Here is a 25,497-nt window from a genome sequence, read left to right on the forward strand (position 1 = left end):
ATTCATAATCATGTGTCATAATTATATATATGTTCTCATAAACAATACATAACCTAATCTGAACACTCTACTTATAAAACTTACTTGCTTTCATTGTGGCATATGCACACAACTGATACTGTGGCAAGACACTTGCCACTGTTTTCACTCATTTTACAGTATATTACTAAAGTTTAACCAGAAAACAAACAGTTCTCCTCCTAAATCAATAGGATTCTACAAGGAAGGTAACTTATTAGGTTTGAATCAGTTGTTAAAAGTCAGAGAGCTAGTGAAAATGAAGCTTCTTTTGACAGCTGCCTTTTTGTCTTTTTGTCTTTTTGAACATTGCATATTCCTGCAAACAAGGTAAGTCATATTGAATTATCTGTTTTATTTGTTTATTCGAAATAGAATCAAAATTTTCATGAAGTCCTGTACAAGAACTAAATTAGGCTGAAAGACAGTTTTACAACAGAGACATGCTGAGATATAATTTCTTTACATAACTAGGTTTTAGATTTAATTAGGTAGTTTGCATTGTAGATATAGAGGAATGTTAATCATTTTTAAAGGTTGGTAACTAAAGAGGTGACATTCTAATAAATAACTAAAAAGGGTAATGCCAAGTCATTCGATGCACAAAGTTCAAACTCTCATGTATTGTGACACACCATGAGTATCAAAACAAAGCCTGTGCTTTACCACAGCTTGATAGACAGTCACTTTATGTGCAATGGGATGACAGAAAATTGGACAATGATCAATTGTTGACCAAGACTCCAATGAAGGCCTTTGAGTTGATTTAGATTGTAGTCTAGGTTGGGGGTTTCATTTCAGTTCATTTTAATTCCAAATCACACAAGGCAGAGATGTGTAATTCCACAGTTACAACTAATCAGCACAGTTACCTTCCTATACATGTGAGAATGTGATATACATTGAAGACTGCTGGACATTGTGGTTGTGGTTCATCAAGAAAACACATTTTGAGTCCTTCTACAAGGATTGGCGATGATGAGTAATGTTTCAACTGTTTGTCAAAAAAAACAATTCCACTGAAGAGAACTCTCCATTTTAAAAGCTGCAGAACATTTATTTTACATCAAGGATTTCAAGGGGGCCCCAAGTAGATTTCACTAGATAAAGAGTCATCACTGTGAGTGTATAATGAGCTGTAGAGCCTGGAAGTCACGGGTCTATATATAGTGCCATTCACTGTCTCTGGCTGTCAGTCAGTCAGGGCTATGGAATATTCACTTATCATAGAAAAGTGATACCTACAGCTGATTGGCCCCTGGAAGTCTTCTCACTGATTGGCATGTGCCAGTGCTGTTCTTTTATAAATGCCAGCATGAGTGTTGGAGGGAATGGTTGAGTATGTAGGCCTGTGGTGTTTTGTGCTGGTGCTGGTGTTGGTGTGGAGTTCCAAATAATGATCCCCAAATTGACATACAGTGAGGGAAAAAGTATTTGATCCCCTGCTGATTTCGTACGTTTGCCTACTGACAAAGAAATGATCAGTCTATAATTTTAATGTAGGTGTATTTTAACAGTGAGAGACTGAATAACAACAACAAAAAATCCAGAAAAACGCATTTCAAAAAAGTTATAAATTGATTTGCATGTTAATGAGGGAAATAAGTATTTGACCCCTTCGACTTGGTGGCAAAACCCTTGTTGGCAATCACAGAGGTCAGACGTTTCTTGTAGTTGGCCACCAGGTTTGCACACATCTCAGGAGGGATTTTGTCCCACTCCTCTTTGCAGATCCTCTCCAAGTCATTAAGGTTTCAAGGCTGATGTTTGGCAACTCGAACCTTCAGCTCCCTCCACAGATTTTCTATGGGATTAAGGTCTGGAGACTGGCTAGGCCACTCCAGGACCTTAATGTGCTTCTTCTTGAGCCACTCCTTTGTTGCCTTGGCTGTGTGTTTTGGGTCATTGTCATGCTGGAATACCCATCCACGACCCATTTTCAATGCCCTGGCTGAGGGAAGGAGGTTCTCACACAAGATTTGACGGTACATGGCCCCGTCCATCGTCCCTTTGATGCGGTGCAGTTGTCCTGTCCCCTTAGCAGAAAAACACCCCCAAAGCATAATGTTTCCCCCTCCATGTTTGACGGTGGGGATGGTGTTCTTGGGGTCATAGGCAGCATTCCTCATAGCAGGGGGACCTTGCGGGCGCTGCAGGATTTCAGTCCTTCACGGCGTAGTGTTACCAATTGTTTTCTTGGTGACTATGGTCCCAGCTGCCTTGAGATCATTAACAAGATCCTCCCGTGTAGTTCTGGGCTGATTCCTCACCGTTCTCATGATCATTGAAACTCCACGAGGTGAGATCTTGCATGGAGCCCCAGACCGAGGGAGACTGACAGTTATTTTGTGTTTCTTCCATTTGTGAATAATCGCACCAACTGTTGTCACCTTCTCACCAAGCTGCTTGGCGATGGTCTTGTAGCCCATTCCAGCCTTGTGTAGGTCTACAATCTTGTCCTTGACATCCTTGGACAGCTCTTTGGTCTTGGCCATGGTGGAGAGTTTGGAATCTGATTGATTTATTGCTTCTGTGGACAGGTGTCTTTTATACAGGTAACGAGCTGAGATTAGGAGCACTCCCTTTAAGAGAGTGCTCCTAATCTCAGCTCATTACCTGTATAAAAGACACCTGGGAGCCAGAAATCTTGCTGATTGATAGGGGATCAAATACTTATTTTCCTCATTAACATGCAAATCAATTTATAACTTTTTTGAAATGCGTTTTTCTGGATTTTGTTGTTGTTATTCTGTCTCTCACTATTAAAATACACCTACCATTAAAATTATAGATTGATCATTTCTTTGTCAGTGGGCAAACATATAAAATCAGCAGGGGATCAAATACTTTTTTCCCTCACTGTATAAGGATATGTCGTAACATCAAAAACAAATGTTGTTCATGTTGACAAGCCTAATAACTGGTTCATTCTTTATTCTTTCTATCTGACTTCGGGATCATTTTAAAAATATATTGAGTTTTTGGAATCAATAAGCTACTGGCAGCCAAACAAGGAAGATGGAAACCTCTCTTATGCTCCTATGATCTTATCTATGTACTGCATTCATCACAACTGACAAAACCTAATGTATATAGAATGGCATTTCTGATTGAAGCTCATACTAGGGGAAGCACTTGGAGGTGTGTTTCTGTTTTGGTGTTGTTTGACTAACCTCATTTGTCTATGTGATATTTTTCCTGTCACATAGAGATCAAGTCTTTTCAATCACTGCAGGGACACTTCAAGACGTTGCCATTATCAAGAATGTGTCGAGCCTACCCAAGGTACCAAAACTATAATTAGACTTTGACGATGTCAGTGTGAATGACCTAATGTGTTTTTTTTTACATTTGCCTGTACTGAAAGTAGCGAAAGAGAATCAACACACGAATGGTTAAAGTCTTCAAAAAACCATGAGCGAGAGCTAGTTTAGAGGATAGTACATAGTGTCCTTCCAAAACTGATAATAAAGTCAGTAATTTAAGTAAACCCCATGGAGCCATCCCCCCAACATTGACACATTCTTAGCTAAATAAACAGATATAACATGGGGATATGCGTGGGCTGTTAAACACTATGTTGGTTTTGTTGTAGACAGTACTATGGCAGCCTGCTTCACCTGAATACATTGGAGTTGGAGCAGAGGTTCACCTGTATATTTCTGGATCGACCGTGGAGACAATAAAACAACAGTTAAAACAACATGGAATTACATACAAGTATGTCTATTCAGTTAATACAAATACACTTCTCTGTAAAAATAATCGAGATGTTTAAAAATACTTTCATATTCATCTACAGCTGAGATTTTTTGCATTCTTAAGCCATTGCTATCTCTGATGGTTTTGCAGAGTCCTGTTGGAAGATGCCCAACAGCTGATGGAAAAGCAAACCAGAAATGATTCCGGTGACCCACGGAGTTCTAATAACTTTTTGGAAAGATATCATCCACTGGAGGAAGTAGGAAAACTAAGTGCAACTGTTTCTACAGCTTGTGTGGAAATGATTGAAATTTTGATTTATTTTTCTTCATTCATTATACAGTACTTAAATGAAAAACTTAAGTGACAAAAACTTACTGGCTTCCCATATAACCCCCTTTCCCCCGTCTCAGCAGCAGACCAGTATAGATAATGACCCATCTAACCCCCCGAATCCAACACCTACATTGCCAGTACACATATAGATATGTATCCAAAGGGCCACCAAGGAATGTAAAGTAGAGTGTTGTAGTCAATTCTCCACATTCATTCATTTTTAGGGCAGTTTTTTTTCTTTTTACTCCTGCATTACTCATCACAGGATTGCAGAGTCAGAGGGCCAGATTAAATCAAAACTCTGACCCACCCGCTAATAGAAAACTACACAAATGTACTCAGTTGCGGCTTCATTTTTAGTTAGATGCCACTTTCTTCTAATCATAAATGTAACCACTACTATGGACAGATTTGTAGTTTTGATTTAATCTGGTCCAGAGACATCAATTTTAAACATATAAATAAAAAGTTCTAATGTTACAGCAACTCCTAAAAGTTGCATTTCCATTGATATCGAGAGATTTGATGCTAAAGTGAAATTAACAGGAAGTGGAGTATTAGATAGGAAAGCAATATCCTTGCACTTCTCCCCTTCCTCTTCTGCACTTTTGCTTCAATAGACACCAGTTTTACTATATAGAATTGAGGCATGTGTCACTTTTTCTTTTCATCTAAACTTGAATAATAATATTAAAGTAAATCTTACAGTAATCTGTATTTTGTTTTTAAATGTATCAAGTATAAAACACCCTACAAATAATAATTATGTCTAGACTTTCAAGGTAAACACTAAATGTTTCTTTACATTCACAGATATATAACTGGATACTTAAAACAACTCAAGACAATCCAAACATGGTGAAGACCATCCTGATTGGATCATCATTTGAAAAGGAGCCCCTTTATGTTTTGAAGGTAAAAATCTCCAATATATTTTTTAAATTAAACAGAAAGGATTCAAGCTATCAATTTATGTGAAGTGGTGGCATCCATGTTTTGCCAATGTTTGCCTAAAGTTGAAAATAATGTATTACATTATGTCTTCCAATGCACAATACACAAACTTGGTTGTGCTGCTGATTTGCGGTGTGTGTTATTTAGTTGTCAGTAGGAGAAAGCTCCTCTAAGAAAGCCATGTGGATAGACTGTGGGATTCACGCCAGAGAGTGGATCTCCCCAGCTTTCTGTATGTGGTTTGTTCAACACGTGAGTACTGCACCCTCTATGTATGTCAGTCTAAACACTATACCTCTTCATAAGATGATGGAAATTCAGTATGGAAAAATATGTTAGGTACTAATACCGAACAGTCCTTCAATCAGATGGTTTTTGTATTATTTTTCTTCCCGTCATTTATTTTAGCATGACTTCAGATCTCTCTAGAATCTGCATTCTACGAAGGGAAATATATTTAAAAGTAGTGGGCAACACAGTTACATGATGGCTTGACTTCAGGAAGTATTCTTAGTCTAGTAACCCTGACAGCTTGTTCTTTGGAGATTTGTGAGGAATAAATAAATTATTCAGCTTATAAACTATTTGTCACATATTTACTATTCCCTGCTATCTGTTCTTTTTTCAATTGTGACATGCCTCTGAAAGATATATGACTTAACATTGAACAATACATTACAGAACCAATTAATATAGGATATACTTAATTTCTTAATTTTCTCTTTACACTGTAGGCCATTGACAATTACAAACTGAATCCTGAAATCGCAGAACTGCTTAACAACATGGAGATTTACGTTCTTCCAGTCATGAATCCTGATGGGTATAAGTACACTTGGACCACGGTGAGTTGTACCTAGGACAGAGCAGGAGAGTCGGGTTTGGACTGAGACAACACCAATCAAGCAATGTTTTGCTTTAATAATAATTAAACACATCATCAGTGCATACTTCTCCATGTCTCATTTTCGTAGGTTAGGACTTTTAAGCTTAAACTCCTGCTACGAGACCGCAAACAAACACTGGAAAGCAGGACACCATGAATACACTTTCAGTTCACAAATTGTTACATGTTATCAGCAGGTTCACCACTCCATTCTGGGTACAAGGAAGTAGCCTATAACTCCATGCGAACCCTATACAATTTAAAAGGTATTTATTTGCACCAGACATCAGTTATCCAGGGCAACTTCTTACTAGACAGTCAATGCTATTCACGCATTTTAAGTGATTTCAATCGCAATTGCATTAAAAACGGTCTCCTTTATTTAATAAAAAGTTGAGCCATGTATCCTAATAAAACAGTGGTCAGCATAGCACGTAGACATGTGACAATGAAAGAAGACATTGCAAAATTAGGAATGATTCAATTGAAATCGATGTTTTTTACTAAAATAAATGTAATAGACTTTTTGATGTTGTTGAAATCTTTACTCCTATTAACTGAGCTCACCTCAGTGTGCATTAGATAGGTTGGGTACATTGCCATTTTGAATTCTCAGTTACCAATCTGCGAAAATAAGTAGCGAAAATTAAAGCCATAACGTATTTGGCACATCTACATACAACAAAACTTAAAGTAGACGTTTGTTACACTAAAAAACAACAACAACAAAAAGACTAATTATATTTATTTTTATGATATATAAATAGTACAATTTTGTTGGACGTGGTTTTCTTCAAGATAAAATTAAGGAACCATAAAAATAAAATACAAAATGTTGGATTAAAACATCAAATGAATCTTGCGTGCCCTCTTCATAAGGCTCACACACAAACACATGCACATTCTAAAATCACAATTTACTTTTACTTTTGGCACTTGAGTACTCTTGATAGTAGCTACTTTTTTACTTTTACTCAAAACCTGTTTGAATGGGAGACTTTTTATTTTTACTCAAGTATGACTTCCGACTACTTTTTACACCTCTGCTCTCCACCACCATCATCAAAACACCAAATGAGGGAATATCTTTTGGACGAATGGTGTTTATCCCTCTAGTAGAGTTTAGAGACTCATAGAATGTATGCCAAGGTGCACTGAAGCTGTTCTGGCGGCTCGTGGTGGCCCAATATCTTACTGGATCTTCCATTAATCTGTCACCCGTCTGTATATTGTATGCATAGTTCTGTAGACATTTACTGTAAAAGACAGAACAGAAAGTGAAAAGCATGAAGTAACCCCACTCTCCTCTTCTCTAGAATAGAATGTGGAGAAAGAACCGTGCTTTGTACACGCACAGTGACTGCGTAGGGGCTGACCTGAACAGGAACTTTGATGCAAACTGGTGCAGTAAGTAATTATATAAGAAATATTCTCTTTAATCTCCCATAGGTTGGTCTCACTTGCTCACTGAAGCTGTACTAATGATATGTATTTTAAAGGTGACTTGACTTTCTCTCCTCGTCAGATATTGAATGACTGTAAAATAAGTCATGTAAACTTGTGCACTTTCATACTTGCAACAAAAAAAATCTGAAGTAAGACTGAGAGTGAATTACTCATAACTGTTGGCTTTTTCTATATATACTGCATTGGTCTTGAATGAGCTTTGAATGTAGGCCTGAGCTCCTTACACTAAATGTTTGTGTGTTCCTTGTTGCAGCGGAGGGATCCTCTCAATTACCATGTGATCAAACCTACTGTGGTCTCTTCCCTGAGTCGGAGCTGGAGGCGAGAGCTGTGGCCGGCTTCCTGCGCCACAAAAGGGACATCATGAAGCTTTATATCTCCATCCACTCCTATTCCCAGATGTTGCTTTTCCCCTATTCATACACCTACAGGGAAGCAGATAACCACAATGAATTGGTAGGCCCTGAAAGCTAGGTCAACAAAGACATGTGCCCTATTTATGCACAAATTAATAGTATGTTTATGGTTACATTTACATTTCATGGCATAGGCTTTTGTACAATTTTCTTTTTTGAATATACACAGGCTAGACAAAACACTGTCAAATCCAATACAGATGCAACCTTTCATCTCCTTAGGACACACAGATATTGAATAAGAGATTATTGTGCTTTATTCAAAGTTAATAGACAGATTTGTAGTTTTCCAAAGAGTATACAAAGATGAACTTATTAACTAATTTGCAATATTTTCTAACTTTTTTTTCAGTATGAATTAGTAAGAGATGCAGCAGCAAAAATAAAAAGACATTACAGAACCATCTACAAATATGGCTCTGGATCACATACAATCTGTAAGTGAATGAATCTATATCATAGTACTGTCCTATTGGTGAGTTCCCTTAATTGCATGACAAATTGTCACTTTAGTGTATTTGACGTATAATAAATAAGTTGCTGAAGTAAATACTGGTAGATAATAAGTGAAGGGCAGACTTTTTCCTGAACATTGATTCCAATGGAGAGTAATTCAAATTAAGTCATATTTTACATATTTCCTTTTTTAAGGAAAGCAGCCTGTGACTGTATTCAACATGCAATTTCCATATGAATGATTTACAAACTTTTTCCAAGGGCAATTTCATAGTTAACATGACCATATTATTTTTAATCAGATCTCGCCCCTGGTGGATCTGACGACTGGGCCTACGACCTCGGGATTAAGTATTCTTTCACGTTCGAGCTCCAGGACAGGGGCCAATATGGATTTCTCCTCCCACCCGACAGGATCAAAACAGCCTGCAACGAAGCCCTCACTGCAGTGAAGAGTGTTGCGACTGAAGTCATGAAGAAAACACATTGAGCTTCCGTCATCTCTACTGAAAGCCTAGTTATCTCCCTCCAGCCATGCACTTCTTTACATGACTGACAAATTAGGGTTCTGTATTTTGAACTGAATACTTTTGAGGATCAATAAATATTATATTACAATCCACAGGCTTACATATTGTAATATTTTCCAGGTTCTCCAAGAACTGAGACCAATCTACTATTTCAGGTAGAACAAATCTACCTTAATATGCAGTATACAACCACAGCTTACTACATTTAATACTGCATCCCATCATGCTTCACGTTTGGTTAACGTTCTATTACAAGTGAGGTCACATGACATATATATATATATATATATATATATAGTACACTGAATCATTCATCTTCATACTGCGCACTGTATTGAAAAATCAGTATGCAGTATGTTTCAAATACAGCCAGGGTCAACTCCTTCCACTTCCTCCTACATTTTATACCGTTGTCTGCTCCGTCTTACGTAACCACTTTTCTTACTAACATTACAGACACCCCTCATCAACATGCACGCTTTTTTATTTCAATAGAAGCTTCGAACGCTCCTCTTTTAATTATGATGCAAAATACATTAAATCCAGACAACTATAGAACTGTATAACTGCATCGTGTTACTGTTGCAGTGCTTTCAGCAGCGGGTTTCTCTCCCAAGGTGGCATAATATTGGTCGCGTTGCTGTAGCGCAGATTTTGCAGTTCTGCACAGATCTGCAGAGTTCCACCGATCCCATTGGCGGAGCAGCGCAGATCCGCGCAGTTCTGCGGACATCGGCGCAACACGAACGCGACCAATCATCTCCGGCACTGCGCTGCAGCAGATCCATCTTTACAGCAATGGAAGAGCGCATGTTGACAAAGAGGAGTCTAGGCATCCTCCTCACTACGTGCTACTGCCCCCTAGTCTGTGGAGGTGTAAATTACATAATCGTTTTCGAGTTTTAATATTTAATATAATGTAATAAAAGGTGAACATGCTCGTTTAAAATTAATTGATTTAGTTACATTTTAGTTGATTTGATTAGTCTGCTTTTCAAGTTCCACTATTAAAGCTGTGCATGATACGGCTCCACAGACTGTCAAATCAAGCGCAGACCTCAGTGTGCCGGCCTATGATCGTGAGACTCTGCGCAGCTCCACCAATGGGATCGCTGGAATCGTGCAGATCTGTGCACAACTGCGGAAATCTGCGCAACAGGACGAGACCTGCTTTGTATGTGTCGGATCGGCTGCTTGCCAAACATCCAGTTTCCCATAATGCCCTGCGCCTGACGGAGGGAGCTGTGTATACAGCGTTACGAGAATGAAGACGAACTGGGGGGTCTCAGTGTTTGAAATACAAGGGTTTCACTTGTAATTTCAAGGGAGAAGCCCCCCACAAACAAGCAACAACTGCAAATCTGGATACTGCATCGATTGAACACTTAACGGGTAGGTAATTCTTTTTTTAACGGATGCATGGTTTGGTTTTGCACAGCTAATGTGAAGCAGGCCTTGATTCAAGCCTGGCTGCCAGATTGGAGTGCTTGCTTTATGGATAGCAGGATCTGCCGGGCATTGTCGGTTTCCTGCAGTGGTCAGGGGGTGCTGGCCAGTTTAAAGATGTTGGACTCTGAAATGCAAGTGTCCCCCTAGTTCCGAGCACGCTTCTTCAACTTGTGCAATGGGTTTGCTTCAGAATGAGCTGTACTTCTTTGCCTCTTCTCGGTTACTCCACTTATTCATTAAGTCACTCGTGTTATGTTTATACAAGCATATACCAGTGTATCCAAATAAGCTGTTATTGTGTGTAAACACTGATGCACGGCACTGCGGCGTGACGTGTTTGGACGTGTCTGCCTGTGGCTAATGCCGCTGTGTGTGCAGTTGCAGCCCTGCAGAATGTCCAAGATCAGGAGGAAGGTAACAGTGGAGAATTCAAAGACCATTTCTGACAGCACCTCCCGCCGCCCCAGCGTGTTCGAGAGACTTGGGCCCAGCACTGGAAGTAATGCCGAGGTCTGTATCTGTGAGTAAACAACAACACGACCCATACCATCAGCAAAAGCCTCAACTGTAGATACAAAGAAATGAGAGAATGATCACCAGTAATGGAGTACTCCATATTATGTACTTATGTTTTTGTCTTCAGAAGTACCGAGTAAGGCTTTCAGATCTTTTTTATTTTTATTTATTTCCATACTATTCAGTGTTTTTTATTTATTTATTTATTTATTTATTTATTTATAATTTTATTATACAGTAACAGATCAGAGTGAGCCCAGGTATCATTATTGCATTGTCTGCATGGCATTGTTAAAAACATCCTAAATGTGTTTCTCCCAAATTACTTATTTTTCTGTGCATTAATTTGTGAGTATCAAACAATGTGTTCAGTAAACCACAGATCAAATCACAGGTAATGTAATCTCACTTTTCGTAGTTGTATTACTTGAATTTCACACTTGTTTCAGAAGCGGAGCTAATGGGAATTATGAGTTACTTAGTCATTCATTTTCATTCAGGTTAACTACTAATTTGATTTGGTGGGGGGTCTTATTGCTTAAAATTAACTGCATGAGGTAATGTAAGGTCCGGGTTTCTCAAATAACAGCAGTAAGACATTTTCAAAGATACTAAATGTGGCTCATAAGCATAAAAGTTGGACTGTCAATGTACAGAGAATTTGTAGTTTTGAAAATATAAATGTAGCTGTTAGAAAACAATATTTTATTCAAAAAAGACATGCTAAGATTCTGAATGGTGTTACTTTCTGGATTTTTTTTGTTTTATTAATCTTTTTTAGACACACTGTCGAAACTGGCTAAAGACTGGTAACTGTATTTACGGAAATACCTGTCGTTTCACACATGGAACTCAGCCCAGAGGCAAAGGTTTTAGTGGTTCATACAGAAGGTAAGTGGGCTGGTCATTTATCATGGACTGTTGTAACTTCCAGTTCCTGTCTTTATTTATTTTTTGTTTATTGCACCCAACACTTTCACTTTTCTTTATAAAATAAAACAATGAAATCTCTTAAAGAAATTAATGTTTATTTGGTTTTACAGTCCTAATAGTTTCTCCTTCTCATTTGAAATACTTTATCTTATGTCACAACCTGTAGCATGGTAACTATAGATGTACAGTGTTCCCTGTCCATTTCTAAATCACAATTTTATATCTGCCTGTACCCCACAGGTCACCTGAGAGACCAACTGGAGATCTGAGAGAGAGAATGAAGAACAAACGCCAAGATGTGGAACCTGAAGCTGCTAAGAGAAATCCAGAAGAGCCCACCTCTCCCACAGCTCGAGTGAGTTTGTACTCGGACTGTGTGTCAGAGCATAGTGAAGTGTCAGTCAGGAACCTTATGGGTATTTCAGATTGGAGGTGCTTGATTGTGTAATGTATTTTCTTAATCAACGATCATATTTTACAGATGCTTTTGGTAATTTTAGATACTTTTGTGGTCGTGGGGAGTCGGTCATTCCTTAGGCTACATGTTAAGAGTAGAACCCGACTGATACAGGTTTTTTGGGTCCGATACCAATCATTGGGAAGCTAAATTTCCTGATTACCGATATACCTGCTTTTTTGTTAGCATGCAAAACAGTCATTTTCTAGCAAGGATTGCTCAAATCTCTCCCTGTCAGAGAGAAATTGCCAAATATGCACTGAAGGCAGGATTTGTACATTTTTACATAATAAACTTAACATAAATTTTCATCACAAATCAAACATTGTAAAAATCAATTAGAATTAGGTATAATAAAGGAAATATATAAAAACATGCTTGTTCTATACATTAGAACAAAGACCAAGGTATATGAGCAATTTCACACAAATAGAAAAATGTTCTATACATTAGAGCAAATACTATGATGGTGTTAAGTGCTGATCTAGCTTATATAGGCATTTTACAAGCGTCAGGTTCACAAGTCCTGCTCAGTGCTCAATACTGCCGATCACAAAGTGGCAGGTTATAGTACACACAGCACAGCTGTATTTGTTCTTTAACAATGCCCTTGAAAGTGTAACTTATTTAATATATATGTTAAATGCATTGCAATATGAATCACAGCCAAAACACGATGTAGGATTTGAAATAGTTTTATAAATATAATGTATAGTTTCAGTTTTATCCAACATTGTCTGAGAGATGTGTTTTTCACTAATTTTCTTTAGATTTTGTACTGTGATCTGAGCTTGCTTGCTTTGTTTGCTGATATCCAGTCAACATCTTCAGTGAACATTTACTTGTTTTTCTTTATTTAAATTCCTTTTGGGAATTATTAAATGCGATTTAATTAACTTTTCAGTAAAAATGTGGCTATGCCATAGTATACGGTAATCTTCAGTCATTACAAAAATAAACGATCAAACCATGGATACTCAAATGCAGCACAGCTTTCAAAAACACTTTCTATTGGTTTTGAGGGTTTTAGTAAAACACATGTTTATTGGTTTATGAGCCCTGTGTTTCACACGGCGGTCAGTAGTGTGTGTGGCGCCGCTGCGCATGAGAATCTAAAGCACCATACCTATGCTAAAAAAGAATGGTAATGATTATAATTACTGTAAACCCACATAAAAATGTATTTATTATTGTCTGAAGTCTCACAAAGGATTTTATGGTAATTTGAAAAAATATTTAGCCAATAGTTTGAGAAAATATATTGGTGGAATATGTGCCGATAGAGAGATTTATGTAGAAGGCCAATATCGGACGATTAATATCGGTGCTCCAGTATATCTGTCGGACCCTAGTTAAGAGCAATGGTTACTTCATTACAGTGAATTGTATCTGAATTTCACATTTTAAGGCATTGTTTGAGAACTGGTTTGGGCAGAAATGAATTGGAACATGTCCAAAAATATAAATTGACGTTTCCCGTAAACTTCTGTTTTAATCCCTGATAGAGAGACTCTTCAAGAAGCAGACATCGTGAGAAAGAAGATATAAAGATAACAAAAGAGAGAACGCCAGACAGTGAAGACGAGCCTACTGAATGGGAGGCCAACCGGGAAGGTAGGCCAGAGCTGCACACCGCTCCTGTGTAACTGTGTAACTGCAAATAAGAGATTTTCTGGTGTTTGTGCTGTTGCACTTGCACTGAAATACTGTGTTACTTTGCTATTTTTGTTTTCTTCAGACTCGGATAATGGAGATTATGATTATGAATTGTCCCTGGAAATGAAAAGGCAAAAGATTCAGCGTGAGTTGATGAAGCTGGAGCAAGAAAACATGGAGAAGAGGGAAGATATAGTCATCAAGAAGGAGGTAGGCTCTGTGTTTATGTTGTTTTCTTGATAGGTTCTCCACTGGACCCTTGCTTAGATCGCATCAAGCAATATGCAATTCATACTCTGAAAAGATTTGAAGTGCCTTGTCTAGTTAAAGTAATATCATGGTTGTGTGGAATACTGTTGACTTCCAAGATGAGGGCAAAGGAGAAGGAAATTGATTAAATGTATAACTTTAGCACAGAAAATGCAAAGCGTTATGTATTCTGAATAATATTGGAACAAACACTGAAAGTAGGTCACTGTTTCAGGTTATTACATACAATTGTTTAGCTGTCTAATTCGTTAAATTATTCTGTGTAAAATACCTATTTAGGATTAAATAGATGATTGAAGGAAATCATAGCATTTTGACAATGGTTGGGTGGGAAAGTAATTGAAATTATAGTGATAGTGTTTCTACTGCAGGAATTTATAGAGCAACAGAAAATGACACTATAACATTTTTTTAACAGGAACAGAACACCAAGAGCAGGAATAGCAACATTTCAAAGGTAAGGTTATTTGACAGTCTTTAGGCATAGTGGTTGCCATCTTTGTTGGACAAGCTGCCTCATTAGGGAAGCCATACCTCAACGCAGCCAAAAATTGCTTTTTCATGTATTTTTAAGATCTCTCCTGAGCCTGTCAGTTCTAAAGGATCCCCTTCATCAAGAAAATCCAGTGGGTCACCTAAACACAAAGCAGCCACTAAAGGTGCTTCTGCAAGCAAGAAAGAGAAAAAGACGTCTGTGATTTCCTCACCTGTATCCGATCAGACCAGGTCAGTTTTGCCAGGCTGGCCACACCATTCTGCTAAATGCAAATGAACAGCAAGGCTATGTTATTATTGACCAGAAAGCCTCATAAACATGCAGTCCTATTAGTTATTTCCAAATGTAAGTAGTTGTAGTTGATGATACACTGAATGAAAATGGTGGAGTAATAGGCTTTTACTGTTGTGGGTGGGATTTTTATTCCGGGCCACTTGTTATTCCTTACGCAGCAATACTTTGTCACTTTTAAGCAGTGTTTAATCTAGGTGCTGTTTTCTAGGGGGGGAAAAACATTTGGATTAATAACTCCTTGACTGTTGGTCACCTTCCATCTTGTAGGTTTGTTTGGGGAATAAACTAGTTTAGATTCCTGAGAGCTTTGAGATTGGTAAGTTGTTTCATCTCGTATTTGGATTTTCCTTGCAGGTCTTCCAAGGCTGTCCACGGAAAAAAGAAAGGCCCTCGGACCCCCAGCCCACCACCTCCTGCCCAGGAGGAGAACCCTGTTGGCAAGAAACACAAAGGAAAACACAAAACTAAAGAGAAGATGGAGGAGAAACCCAAGGAGCCCAAAGAAAGGGGCCGGGACACGGAGAAGCACAAGGAAAGGAAGGAGAAGCGAAGGTGAGGTGCTGGGAGTTGTGCTGAGATTCGTTCATGCTCCAAGGCATGACTGGACTTCAGTTTTGACTCTTGCTCTCCTAGCTGAGATACTTCTTTTAAAATATTTTCTATTGCTTGCTGCAGGGATCGCTCAGAAAGCTCTCACAAGCTGAAGAGGTCCTTAAGCCCGGAGGACCAATCTGGCAGCACGTCTTCGCCATCCAGAGAGATTTCCCCCTCCACACGCAGGAAATCAGCCTCTCCCAATGCACCCAGACCTGCAGCACAGAAACCCCTGCCCTCCCCATCCCGCAGGTAACTGGCCAGGCCCACAGCCACTCTCTACCCTGACCTTTGCCATTAACACAAACAGGGACTCATCCTGCTATTTGTTAGATTTATACACAAAGATTTAAATAAAACAATATCTTCTTTACACAGACCAGCTCCGGTAGAGTTGTTCTTCAGTGTCTGAATCATGCTTTTTTTTTTTTGTCCTCCAGGTCCCCTGCATCCCCACGGCATCGCCGCACCCCCACTCCCCCCAGGCACCACTCGCCTTCCTCCCACTCAGGCTCCTCCGCTCAGAGACACTCCCCCTCCCCTCGACGCAAGCGCTCGGTGTCGCCCTATCAGCGGGAGCCAGCCACGTCCCCCACCCAGAGACGCTCGCGCTCCCCGGTTGCGCAGAGGCCCTCCTCCCCACCACAGCGCCGGGCCAGTCCCAGCCGGAACCAGTCCCAGGGCAGAGATAAGGGCAGGCCTGAGAGGGAGAGGAGCACCCCGTCACACGACCGCCGCCATGAGCGCAGAGATGGTACCTTTGACTCTCGCACTCGATTCTGCACACTGGGCATGTTTGAGCCTGTCATTTTATTGTTGAGAGAACCAGTAGTCTTCTCTGCTCTTTGAGATGTGTGAAAAGCAGCAAATGGCTTCAAAAGAGCCAAGGTGCTTAGCAATGCCCAGTTCCATATAGTGAGGTAATAAAAGTGCTAAAGAAAGAAAGAAAAAAAGATCAGTAAGATCAAATATCTGCAGACGTTTTCCTCTAGATTCTCAGGAGATTTAAGCAGAGATGAGAGAATGTAGGATATATTATTAATACTTTTTACTTTCTATATGAACAGAGAGCCGTGGGAAGAGAGAGAAGGAGGGCCGTGAGGAGCGCGAGTACGACGCGGAGCCCAGTTCATCACGGGATACCCGGGAGGAGAGAGAGAGCAGAGAGGAGCGGGGGCGGCGTGAGACCCGGGACCGCAGGGACACCCGTGACACCAGGGACACGCGTGAGCACCGCGACAGCAAGGACACGCGGGAGCCCCGGGCGGAAGCACGCTCCACACGCGACTCGCATGACTACAGAGAGCGTGACAGAGAGCGCGACCGAGAGAGGGACCGCGGGGACGCGCACAGGAAGGACGAGCCCTTTCAGGAGGAGAGGAGCTACGGCAGGGGCCATGCTAGGGAGGACAGTAGCCGCACCGAAACCAGGGCCGAGCTTCGCAATGACTCTAGAAATGAACCCCGGAGCGAGAGACCTGGGAGAGGGAGAGGCCGAGGCACTGAGCCGGCTGAGAAGGGTAACCAAAGACAGGGGCCTCCCTGTTTTATGCACAATTGGAAAATTGTATCTCTTGTACACAGATTAGGGCTGGGGGCTGGTTATGGACCATATTTTAAAAACCTGCTACTGCGTTATTGAGATCACGTGTGTTGACTTCATATTACATATTCCACAACGATTTTGTACCAAGATATTATAATAACATTATATAGAAGGACCTCTCTTCAAACCAGTTATAGGAAGTAGGCTTTTTATTTATTTAAAGTAACAAATTAGTTAAAATTGTGTTGATGGGCAAATCCTATGTCTTTATTTCAGGAGTTCGTGGATCAAGAGGGACTCAGTTTGACAGCCACAGCAGCAGCAGCAGCAACTTCCATGACAACTGGGAGTCACGCAGCAGCTACCCCGAGCGCGGGGCCGAGCGCGGGGCGGAGCGCGGGGCGGAGCGGGGTGCCGAGCGCGGGGCGGAACGAGGGGCCGAGCGCGGGGCAGAGCGGGAGCGCTATGATGGAGACCGGCGGGAACAAGCCAGAGACTCCTCATTTGACCGCCGAGGCCATGCAGAACGTGATCGCAGGGAAAACCGAGACCGAGGTAAGAACCCCAGGCATTGTTCTCTCTCGTGACAAACGCTCCACTGAAAGTTTATTAAGAAAACTAAACTTAAACTGTTTTTGTTTTTTAATCAAAATTCCATTAGAATTGCTGATTGCTCAACCTTATTTCTGTTCCAGACACGAGACTGCCCTCACCAACAAGACACCAGGGCCGCAGCGATGACCTGGAGCGAGAGGACAGGAGAGACGAGCGCAGGGCTGACAGGGGGGAGGACAGACGAGAAGACAGGGCCAGGGAGAGGGAGCGTGACCGGGATCGGGAGAGGGAGAAGGAGAGAGAGAAGGAACGGGAGAAGGAGAAGGAGCGGGAGAGGGAAAAAGAAAGGGAGGCCGAGCGTGAACGAGCCAGGGAGCGGGAGCGGGAGAGAGAGAGGGACCGGGAGCGAGAGCGAGAGCGGGAGAGGGAGAGGGAGAGAGAGAGGGAAAGGGAGCGAGAGAGAGTGGAGAGGGAGGAGAGAGAGCGGGAGAGGAAGGAGAGGGAACGGGAGAGGGAGAGGCAGAGGGATTGGGAAGACCGGGAGAAAGGAAGGGAGGAGCGACGGAGGGAGGAACAGAGGGAAGAGCGCACCGTCAGAGATGTGCATGAGGACAGGAAACCCAGGTATGTTCAAGATATATCGAGTCACCTTTTCTATGTTAATAGTCAGAAATCACTTTAATTCCTGAAGGGGATGCCATGTTTGATCCCCATTCGTTCTCTCTCCAGCAGGAAGAGGCATCGTGTGGAGAGCAGCCCCAGCCCTCGACCCTCTCCAAAGAGAGCCAGGGAAGCCAGTCCAGACAGTGAAGGTGACAACAGCACCGAGGAGAAAAGTATGCCTGTTATGTAGTTTTTTTTTGGGGGGGGTTTGTCTGACTATTATAATACCAATCTAAATTGTATTTAATATATATTTTTTTAGATTTAAAAAAAATATTAATTACTTCTGTCCTATCTCTTTGCCCTTCTGCTCCTGAGAGGAAAATAGTACTGAATATTTTAAAGCAGGTGTATTTTTATCAGTGGCCAAACTAGAAGCGCCGACATTTCGAACTACTACAAGCGCCTAAGCCAGACACTAACCGATAGCTCTTTAACTGCTGTGATATGACAATCAAAGGCAAACCATCGTATAAAGTTTTATTCATGAATATCAAATTCAAATCAAAAGCAGAAATGGAGTATTTAAATTTAAATATGATCATAAAACCTTAATATTATTGCTATAAATAACCTATAAATAATAAAAATTTTCCTACACGTGCACACTGCAGTCAATAAGCAAAAAGCTCAAAAAGGGCGATATGATAAGGGAATGAAACAAGTGCAAATGTAAATATTGGAATAATGCTCAAAAGCAATATTTTATAGTTCAAAAATAACTATTACATTCATCAAAACATAATTGTACACTAAAGTAAACATTTTCAACACCATGTAAACTTTGTTTTCAGCATACAGTGCTTGTATTCACTGTAGCTTTGTACTTTAGTAAACTATTTACTACATATTTAGCCTGCATACCTGACAGCTCGTACAGTCCACGTAGGACACGTTTCTGCACTTTCCCTGCATGAGCTCGTTCCTCACACTGCATTGTGACAGCCCTCTGCAGGTGAACACTTTTATTCCACGAATATATAGCATCGCAATAAATGGTCCTCCGCTGATAATGTCCATGAATCATTTATTTTGTGTGCGATATGCCTGTGCTATTGCACTCTGTATTATGTGCAGTAGCAATCGCGTATTGATCAGTAGAGTAAAAGCACTTGGTGCCATTTGGACCTGGTGTTTCACTCGCAGTGTTTTCACAACACTGGCACAAACCCACGAATCATCACTGTCATTCCCAGTTTCACTGATGGCCCCTGAATCAGTCATGTTCATATACACGTCATTTCCAAAACGAGCTCTCTTCAGTCTCCGTTTCAAATCTGTTTATTTGTGGGGTAATCACTGTATCCACTTAATCTGTATACAGTTGTAAGAAAACACCTGTAATGCTGTACAATGTGTGTGTTTATCAAGCGCATGAAAGACTGTAGACAGGTAGAGATCACCACTTGAGTGCCAGACTGACTCTATTGTAAAGGGAAGGCAGAATTATGCGCTATATTTAATTTATTTATTTAAATGACCCGTCAAATTATTTATTTTTGTGTTTATGCAGTTAAAATGCTGTACGCATGTTTAATGCATATACTTAGGAAAAGTCACAAACTGGTATGTGCAGTGTATTTAGGAACACACAGTTATTCAAATTTTAATAACCAAATCAGTCAAATTGACTGGCTCGGCGCTTCTAGTGTTAAAATGATAATCTTTACTTCTCAAATCAAGAACCTCTTTTAATGTTAATCACACATTATATGGTCTACCTGGCCTTCCTCCTGGCAAGTTTTAACTGTTTGCACAGTTATTTCCTATTTTTGTATCAGGGTTGTTTTTCTGTGTGGAAGTGTTTATGTATTGTCAGTGACCTTCCTGACTGTGTACCATCAGATGAGAAACACCGGTTGCTGAGCCAGGTGGTGCGACCGCAGGAACCCACTCGCTCCCCACCACGCACTGTGCCCGAGGAGAAGCCCAGCCGCTGGAAGGAGGAGGATAGGAAGGTGGAGAAGAAAGACAGCATCCGCACCAGACATGAGGAGCTGGATCTGCGGGACAGAGGCGCTGCTACCAGGGGAGAGCGTCCGAGGGAGCACCTCCTGGACATTGTCGCTGCAGGGGTTTCGGACACCCGCAGGACCAAGGAGCCCCTGGACACAACCCCACACCCCCCTGCTGAGGACAGGGAGGCTGCCCACGAGGAGGTCAAGAAGAAGACCAAATCCCAGAAGAAAGGCCTGAAGAAGAACCGCAAGGAGGAGGAAGTCAGCAGCGGTGCGGAGAGGTTCGCCACAGAGCAGCCAGTCGCCGAAGAGACCCCTCTGCTGTCTCCAAGGAAAGTGCCTAAGAAAAAAGCGGTGGAAAAGAAACGCAAGCGCTCACGAGGTGGGGAGTCGGACATCTCGGAGGAGGATACGGCGGCCCAGCAGCTGAGCAAGAAGAAAAGGGGCCCCAGGACACCTCCACTCATGGTACCTTCTGTAGTCAAGGAAGAGTTCCCAGTCCAGACTGTGGAGAAGGCTCCTCCTGTTGAGGTGATTCCACCCATCAAGGCAGACACCACCTTCAGCGACTGGTCTGACGAAGACGTACCTGAGCGTGGGGATATCGTGCCTCTGCCTCCTGCTGAGAAAGTCCCGCAAGAAGCTCCAAAGAAGGCAATCAAGGGCAAGGACAGGCTAGAACCACTAATCGCCCCCCTGTTGGCTCAGGAGCCGCCCTTATTGCTCCAGTTGCAGCAGCAGTTGCCCCTTCAGCCCCTGATGCCCCAGCACCTCATGCGCAAGGCCTCGGAGCAGAAGCGCAGCAGCAGCCTGGGGAGCAACCAGAGCCGCACCTCCTCGCGCCACCTCCGGTCCCCCTCCAACGAGTCGACGCACCGCGGTGGTGAAGACCACAGCGCCCGCAGGAGGAGGCTGCAGGGGGAGTCACGCGACCGGGAGAGGGAGAGAGAGCGGGATAGAGAGCGGGAAAGAGAGAGAGCCTCTGCCGCGGAGCCACCCATAGAGAGAAAGTCCCGTATCGATCAGCTGAAGCGCGGTGAGCCGAGCCGCAGCACGTCCTCGGGTAAGAGACCGGCTTATGCAAACCAGACGGGATCATATCATTCTGAGCTTGAACCTCCTGGGCCTGTAGAGCAGTGTCTCTCAAAAGGTTTCGGCCCGCGGACCATTCAGCTGATGCAAACGGTTCCGCAGACCCCCCAGACCCCCACCCCAGGTGACAACAAAATGCATTTGCTTATCTCTGAATACCTGTAATACCAAATGATTAATTGCCCAAGCAGACTTTTAATTTTAAGATTAAATATCATAAGTAACATATAAATTCATGTCTGAAACAAAAGGTATAAACATTGTAATTTTTCTGGATCAGCCACCTGGAGGACAATGAATTCACATTTTTGATTGTACAACATATTGAGTGTGTCCGTCTGTACTTTACTAGTCTACAGAAATAATTTGATCCTGTTTCTGATTAGCTGTTGCAAATGCTTATTTTATTTGATTCCTCTTGATTTGCTTCTGTCATCTTCGCGCAAGATGAGGTAAAGGAGTGTGTTTGCATTGTTTTTCCAGATCGCCAGGATTCCCGGAGTCACAGCTCCCGGCGGAGCTCTCCGGAGTCGGAACGCCAGGCTCGCTCCCGGGCGGGATCCTACGACGGCAGAGAGCGGGAGAGGGAGCGGGAACGAGAGAGGGAACAGATCGAGAGGGACCGGGAGCGCAAGGATATCCGGCAGAGAGACTGGGAGCGGGAACCAGACACTCGGGAGTGGGGCCGAGGTCGGGAGCCCCTCCGAAACCGAGAGCCAAGAGACCGGGAGAGGGAGCCGCGCAAGAGGGACGTGGACCCGGAGAGGGACAGACACCTGCCCGAGGGTCACGACAGGGACCGGGAGAGGCTGCAGGACATTCCCATTCTCTGCGAGTTGAAGAGAGCGGAGCCAAAGCTGGAGAGAGACTTTGAGCCACTTCTGCGTGAAGTTGTGACTATAGACCCAGTTAGAGTGGACAAGAATGCCGAAATCCCTCGTGTCATGGAGGAAGCACATGAAGCAGCGAAACTGGACAACATGGAAGGTAATGTTATTGAAAGAAATGTTTGTTTTAGAAAATCACACTTAATGCCTTTAGTAGTAGTGGTTTGCATGTTGTTTGAGTACAGGAAGCGTACTATCACAGCTCTAACACAGGATGTCTCTGGCCCTCTGTTTGCATGTGTGCAGCGGAGGATGATGGGAAAGCCGAAGACTCACAGTCCATGGTGTCGGGTGGAGAGGAGTATGAACCCATCAGTGATGACGAGCTGGATGAGATCCTGGCTGACAGCGCACAAAAAAAGGAAGACCAGCAGGATGAGGAGAAAATCCCAGGTATTGGTGGGAATCAAAGCTGTGTAAACTATAGATATTTAGGTCATATTTCCTGATATTTATTTGCATTTTATCCCTGATGGGCTGCTAGATGTGCTGGAAATAATGTGTTCCAGTAGAATTAAATTATTAAACTTCTCTGATCAGTTCCAGGGTAGGCGCTGAAGATTGAGTGGACCCTTCAAACAGAGGCTGTATGCCTGTATACTGGACTAACTACTAGGCTATGAGTACGATTCTCAGAAATTAATTTAAGGGCCAAAGACTGTCACAGTCTTATTGCACCTGTGGATTGCAGCAGTGTTTGATGTGTTGCAGGTCCTCTGGATGTGATCGATGTGGACTGGTCCAGCCTGATGCCCAAGCAGAAGAAGGAGCCCCGAGCGGCCGGGGCTGCTCTGCTCAAGTTCACCCCAGGCGCAGTGCTCCTCAGGGCTGGCGTCTCCAAGCACCTGGCCGGGGCCGAGCTCTTCGCTAAGGTGAAGGAGACCTGCAAGGGAGAGCTGGAGGACCACAAAGGTAGGGAGCATTAGACAGGGCTGGCTATACGATGTGTGAAATCTTGCTATTTATCTGCTCATTCATTTCTGTTTAAATGGTTTTGCTTTAGGTTATCAAGGTAACAGTTGTGCCAGTTAATGTCACTGGAGATTGTGATGGCTGCTGCTGTCTGTCGCTTGACCCAGATGTCTGTATAAGCAGCTTCCTGTTGTCTTCCCAGATGCTGATAAGCTGTTTGAACATGAGCTGGGAGCCCTGAACATGGCGGCTCTGAACAGGAGAGAGGAAAGGGCCGGCCTGCTGAGGAACCTGGGGCCGTGCTGCAAAGCGCTCTGCTCCCGGAGAGACATCACCATCCGTAGACAGCTGCTCAAGAACGACAAGGTGAGCTCACAACCATGTTTTCAATGCAAGAGAGACCCTAAATCACCCCAATTTATGTCCTTTGCTTGCATGTATGCTCTCGGGGAACCAATTAGGTCATAAGTGCACTGTATTATTGCACTTTGTATTGCAATAGAATCGGTTACTACTTGCTTTTTACACAAATTATCACACTTCCTTGTTTAGAGTTCATACGTACATGATATTTCCTTCTGTTTTCCCAGGGCACAACAAAGCAGATCTACACCAGTGCTCCAGTTGTGGACAATGAGCTGCTGCAGTTGAGCATCCGGTTGTTCAAGAAAAAGACTGCATGTCCGCTCCCAAGCCAGGAGAAAGTAGAGAGCAGCACACTCCCTCAGCCAAGCACACAGGCCGAAGTGTGCGTCTCGTAACATCTCAATCCCGCTGTGCGATTGGAAAAGACTTAATAGAGACTGGTGGATACTAGCCTATGGAGAGGATCCTGTGCATTGCACTGAAATTTGAATAGAGCAAAACAATTCTGTTATACTGTCATTTTTAGAGCTTTTTTTTGTATTACTGTTCCATGTCATAGTTCTTTTTAACCAGCTGTACTGAAGTGTTGTTGTGCATCAGTTATTAAGCTGAGCATTAAAACTTATTGCTGTTTGTAATTCAGGGTGTTGGGTTATTTTTGCATAAAGGGGAAAAAACATTTGTGTTTTGTAAACTGAGGATACTTAAATGTTGCTATGGAAAGCAAAATATTAGGTACATAGTTTATTCAAATGTAAAAAGCACTGCCTTTTAATAAACAATACTCACCTGGCCATTCCCCAGTTCACCCTAACTGTTGTGTAGGATTCTCCACTTGGTGTGGAATTTGATTGCAACTGGTTTACTTGCTCTATCAGAGTAAAGATAATGTGCCTTAAAAGTTGTAAAATGTATTCATTGAGCATACGCAGACTCGGCCAAGGCCGTACTAACTACTGTAGCCAGCCCACTTTCCAAATTGGGAATTACTCTTTGACAATCTGTGCCATTGTTTGCATCACACCATATATGGACTGCAGATTGTCTACAAAAACCCTTTTGTTGTCCTTAGCTCCATAGTTTCTAAATCACTAGAAGAAAAATGTGATAAATATGAATAAAGGGATTGAGTTACAAAGCTAATAAGTAATGGATGAATTTGGGTCAGGCCATCACAGGTATACATTCTTCCACGTGAAGTTTACTTACTGCTTTAATTTCTAATGTATATAAACACACAAAGTATTGATTTTGTTACCAAAATGTCCAAAATACAATAAGGCAGCACTATAGGGGCAGGATTCACAAACCTAGATTATAAATGTAATATTAGGTAATTGTCAAAGACTAGTGGTAATTGGGGTGAGTGAACACAGTGGTCGTGGTTTCAGTACTATTGCCAATGCTATGGACTCCGGATCCATTTTAATTGCAGTAGGATGTTCCATTTAATAGTTGATGAGAAACCATGTAACAGTTGAGCACCCAGCTCTATATTTCTGGACATTGTAACACATTGTGAAGCTCAGTCTTCCCCTCATTTATTTATAATTAGTCAGCTCTCATTATACCGCCTTGTAAGAATGATGGACAAAACTGGTGATATAGGTATGTATGTGGTGTTAAAGAGGGTAAAAACAAGAAAACTTAAACCCCTACACTGTTTGCACAGATTTCAAGGGTTTTAATTTAAGCATTATGCTTATTTCTAGGCTATTTTAATAAAGAACTTCAAAACTTCAAAAAATATTTAAGGAAATTTACAGTAGGCTATAGTAGGCCCTGCTGTAGTATTTCTTTACTTTAAACTGATGCACCTGGTGTCAACCAAGCAAAAGTTGTATTTAAAGTTTCTACAGTAGTGTACTGGTGCTTATAAACTTTACTATACATGGCACAACTAGGGATTTTACATTAAATCTACTGTATTTTCACAAAGCAATTACTAAATACTGTACCTTCAGTAGCCATTCAAATGTACAGTACTGTACTTAATATGAAAGCCTTCATTCACTCTTGACATTACTCTGCTGCTTTAAATTTGTTAGGCTTAATTTAATCAGAACCTGCACATAAACCTCTCACTAC

At 41.9% G+C, this 25,497-nt stretch overlaps 2 protein-coding genes across 5 annotated transcripts; both read left to right on the forward strand.

Annotated features, from left to right (window-relative positions):
* The first annotated feature begins 238 nt into the window (after positions 1-238).
* cpb2 (carboxypeptidase B2 (plasma)) lies at positions 239-8,855 on the forward strand. The gene is made up of 11 exons (XM_066706423.1): positions 239-348; positions 3,228-3,303; positions 3,614-3,738; positions 3,871-3,979; positions 4,870-4,971; positions 5,158-5,262; positions 5,745-5,855; positions 7,213-7,303; positions 7,617-7,819; positions 8,132-8,216; positions 8,538-8,855. Exons 1-11 carry the CDS (start codon positions 278-280, stop codon positions 8,723-8,725), a joined length of 1,266 nt encoding a protein of 421 aa, XP_066562520.1. The 5' UTR covers positions 239-277; the 3' UTR covers positions 8,726-8,855.
* Positions 8,856-9,969: 1,114 nt separating this feature from the next.
* Positions 9,970-24,203, forward strand: zc3h13 (zinc finger CCCH-type containing 13). 4 transcript variants are annotated; one of them, XM_066706424.1, is made up of 21 exons: positions 9,970-10,157; positions 10,593-10,724; positions 11,512-11,621; positions 11,904-12,018; positions 13,626-13,734; positions 13,859-13,986; positions 14,465-14,503; positions 14,621-14,772; positions 15,191-15,388; positions 15,512-15,682; positions 15,871-16,184; positions 16,498-16,950; positions 17,253-17,531; positions 17,672-18,155; positions 18,261-18,367; positions 20,040-21,368; positions 21,728-22,231; positions 22,378-22,524; positions 22,843-23,043; positions 23,246-23,409; positions 23,634-24,203. In XM_066706424.1, the coding sequence occupies exons 2-21, from the start codon at positions 10,608-10,610 to the stop codon at positions 23,802-23,804; spliced, it is 5,292 nt and encodes a 1,763-aa protein (XP_066562521.1). In that variant the 5' UTR covers positions 9,970-10,157; positions 10,593-10,607; the 3' UTR covers positions 23,805-24,203. The 4 variants fall into 4 exon arrangements, with proteins under 4 accessions (XP_066562521.1, XP_066562522.1, XP_066562524.1 ...); XM_066706425.1 differs by having other exon boundaries at positions 10,599-10,724; XM_066706427.1 differs by having other exon boundaries at positions 9,971-10,157; positions 20,040-21,215.
* The last annotated feature ends 1,294 nt before the right edge of the window (positions 24,204-25,497 follow it).

The sequence above is a fragment of the Amia ocellicauda genome, chromosome 6, assembly GCF_036373705.1.
Source record: "Amia ocellicauda isolate fAmiCal2 chromosome 6, fAmiCal2.hap1, whole genome shotgun sequence".
Taxonomy (NCBI): Eukaryota; Metazoa; Chordata; class Actinopteri; order Amiiformes; family Amiidae; genus Amia; species Amia ocellicauda.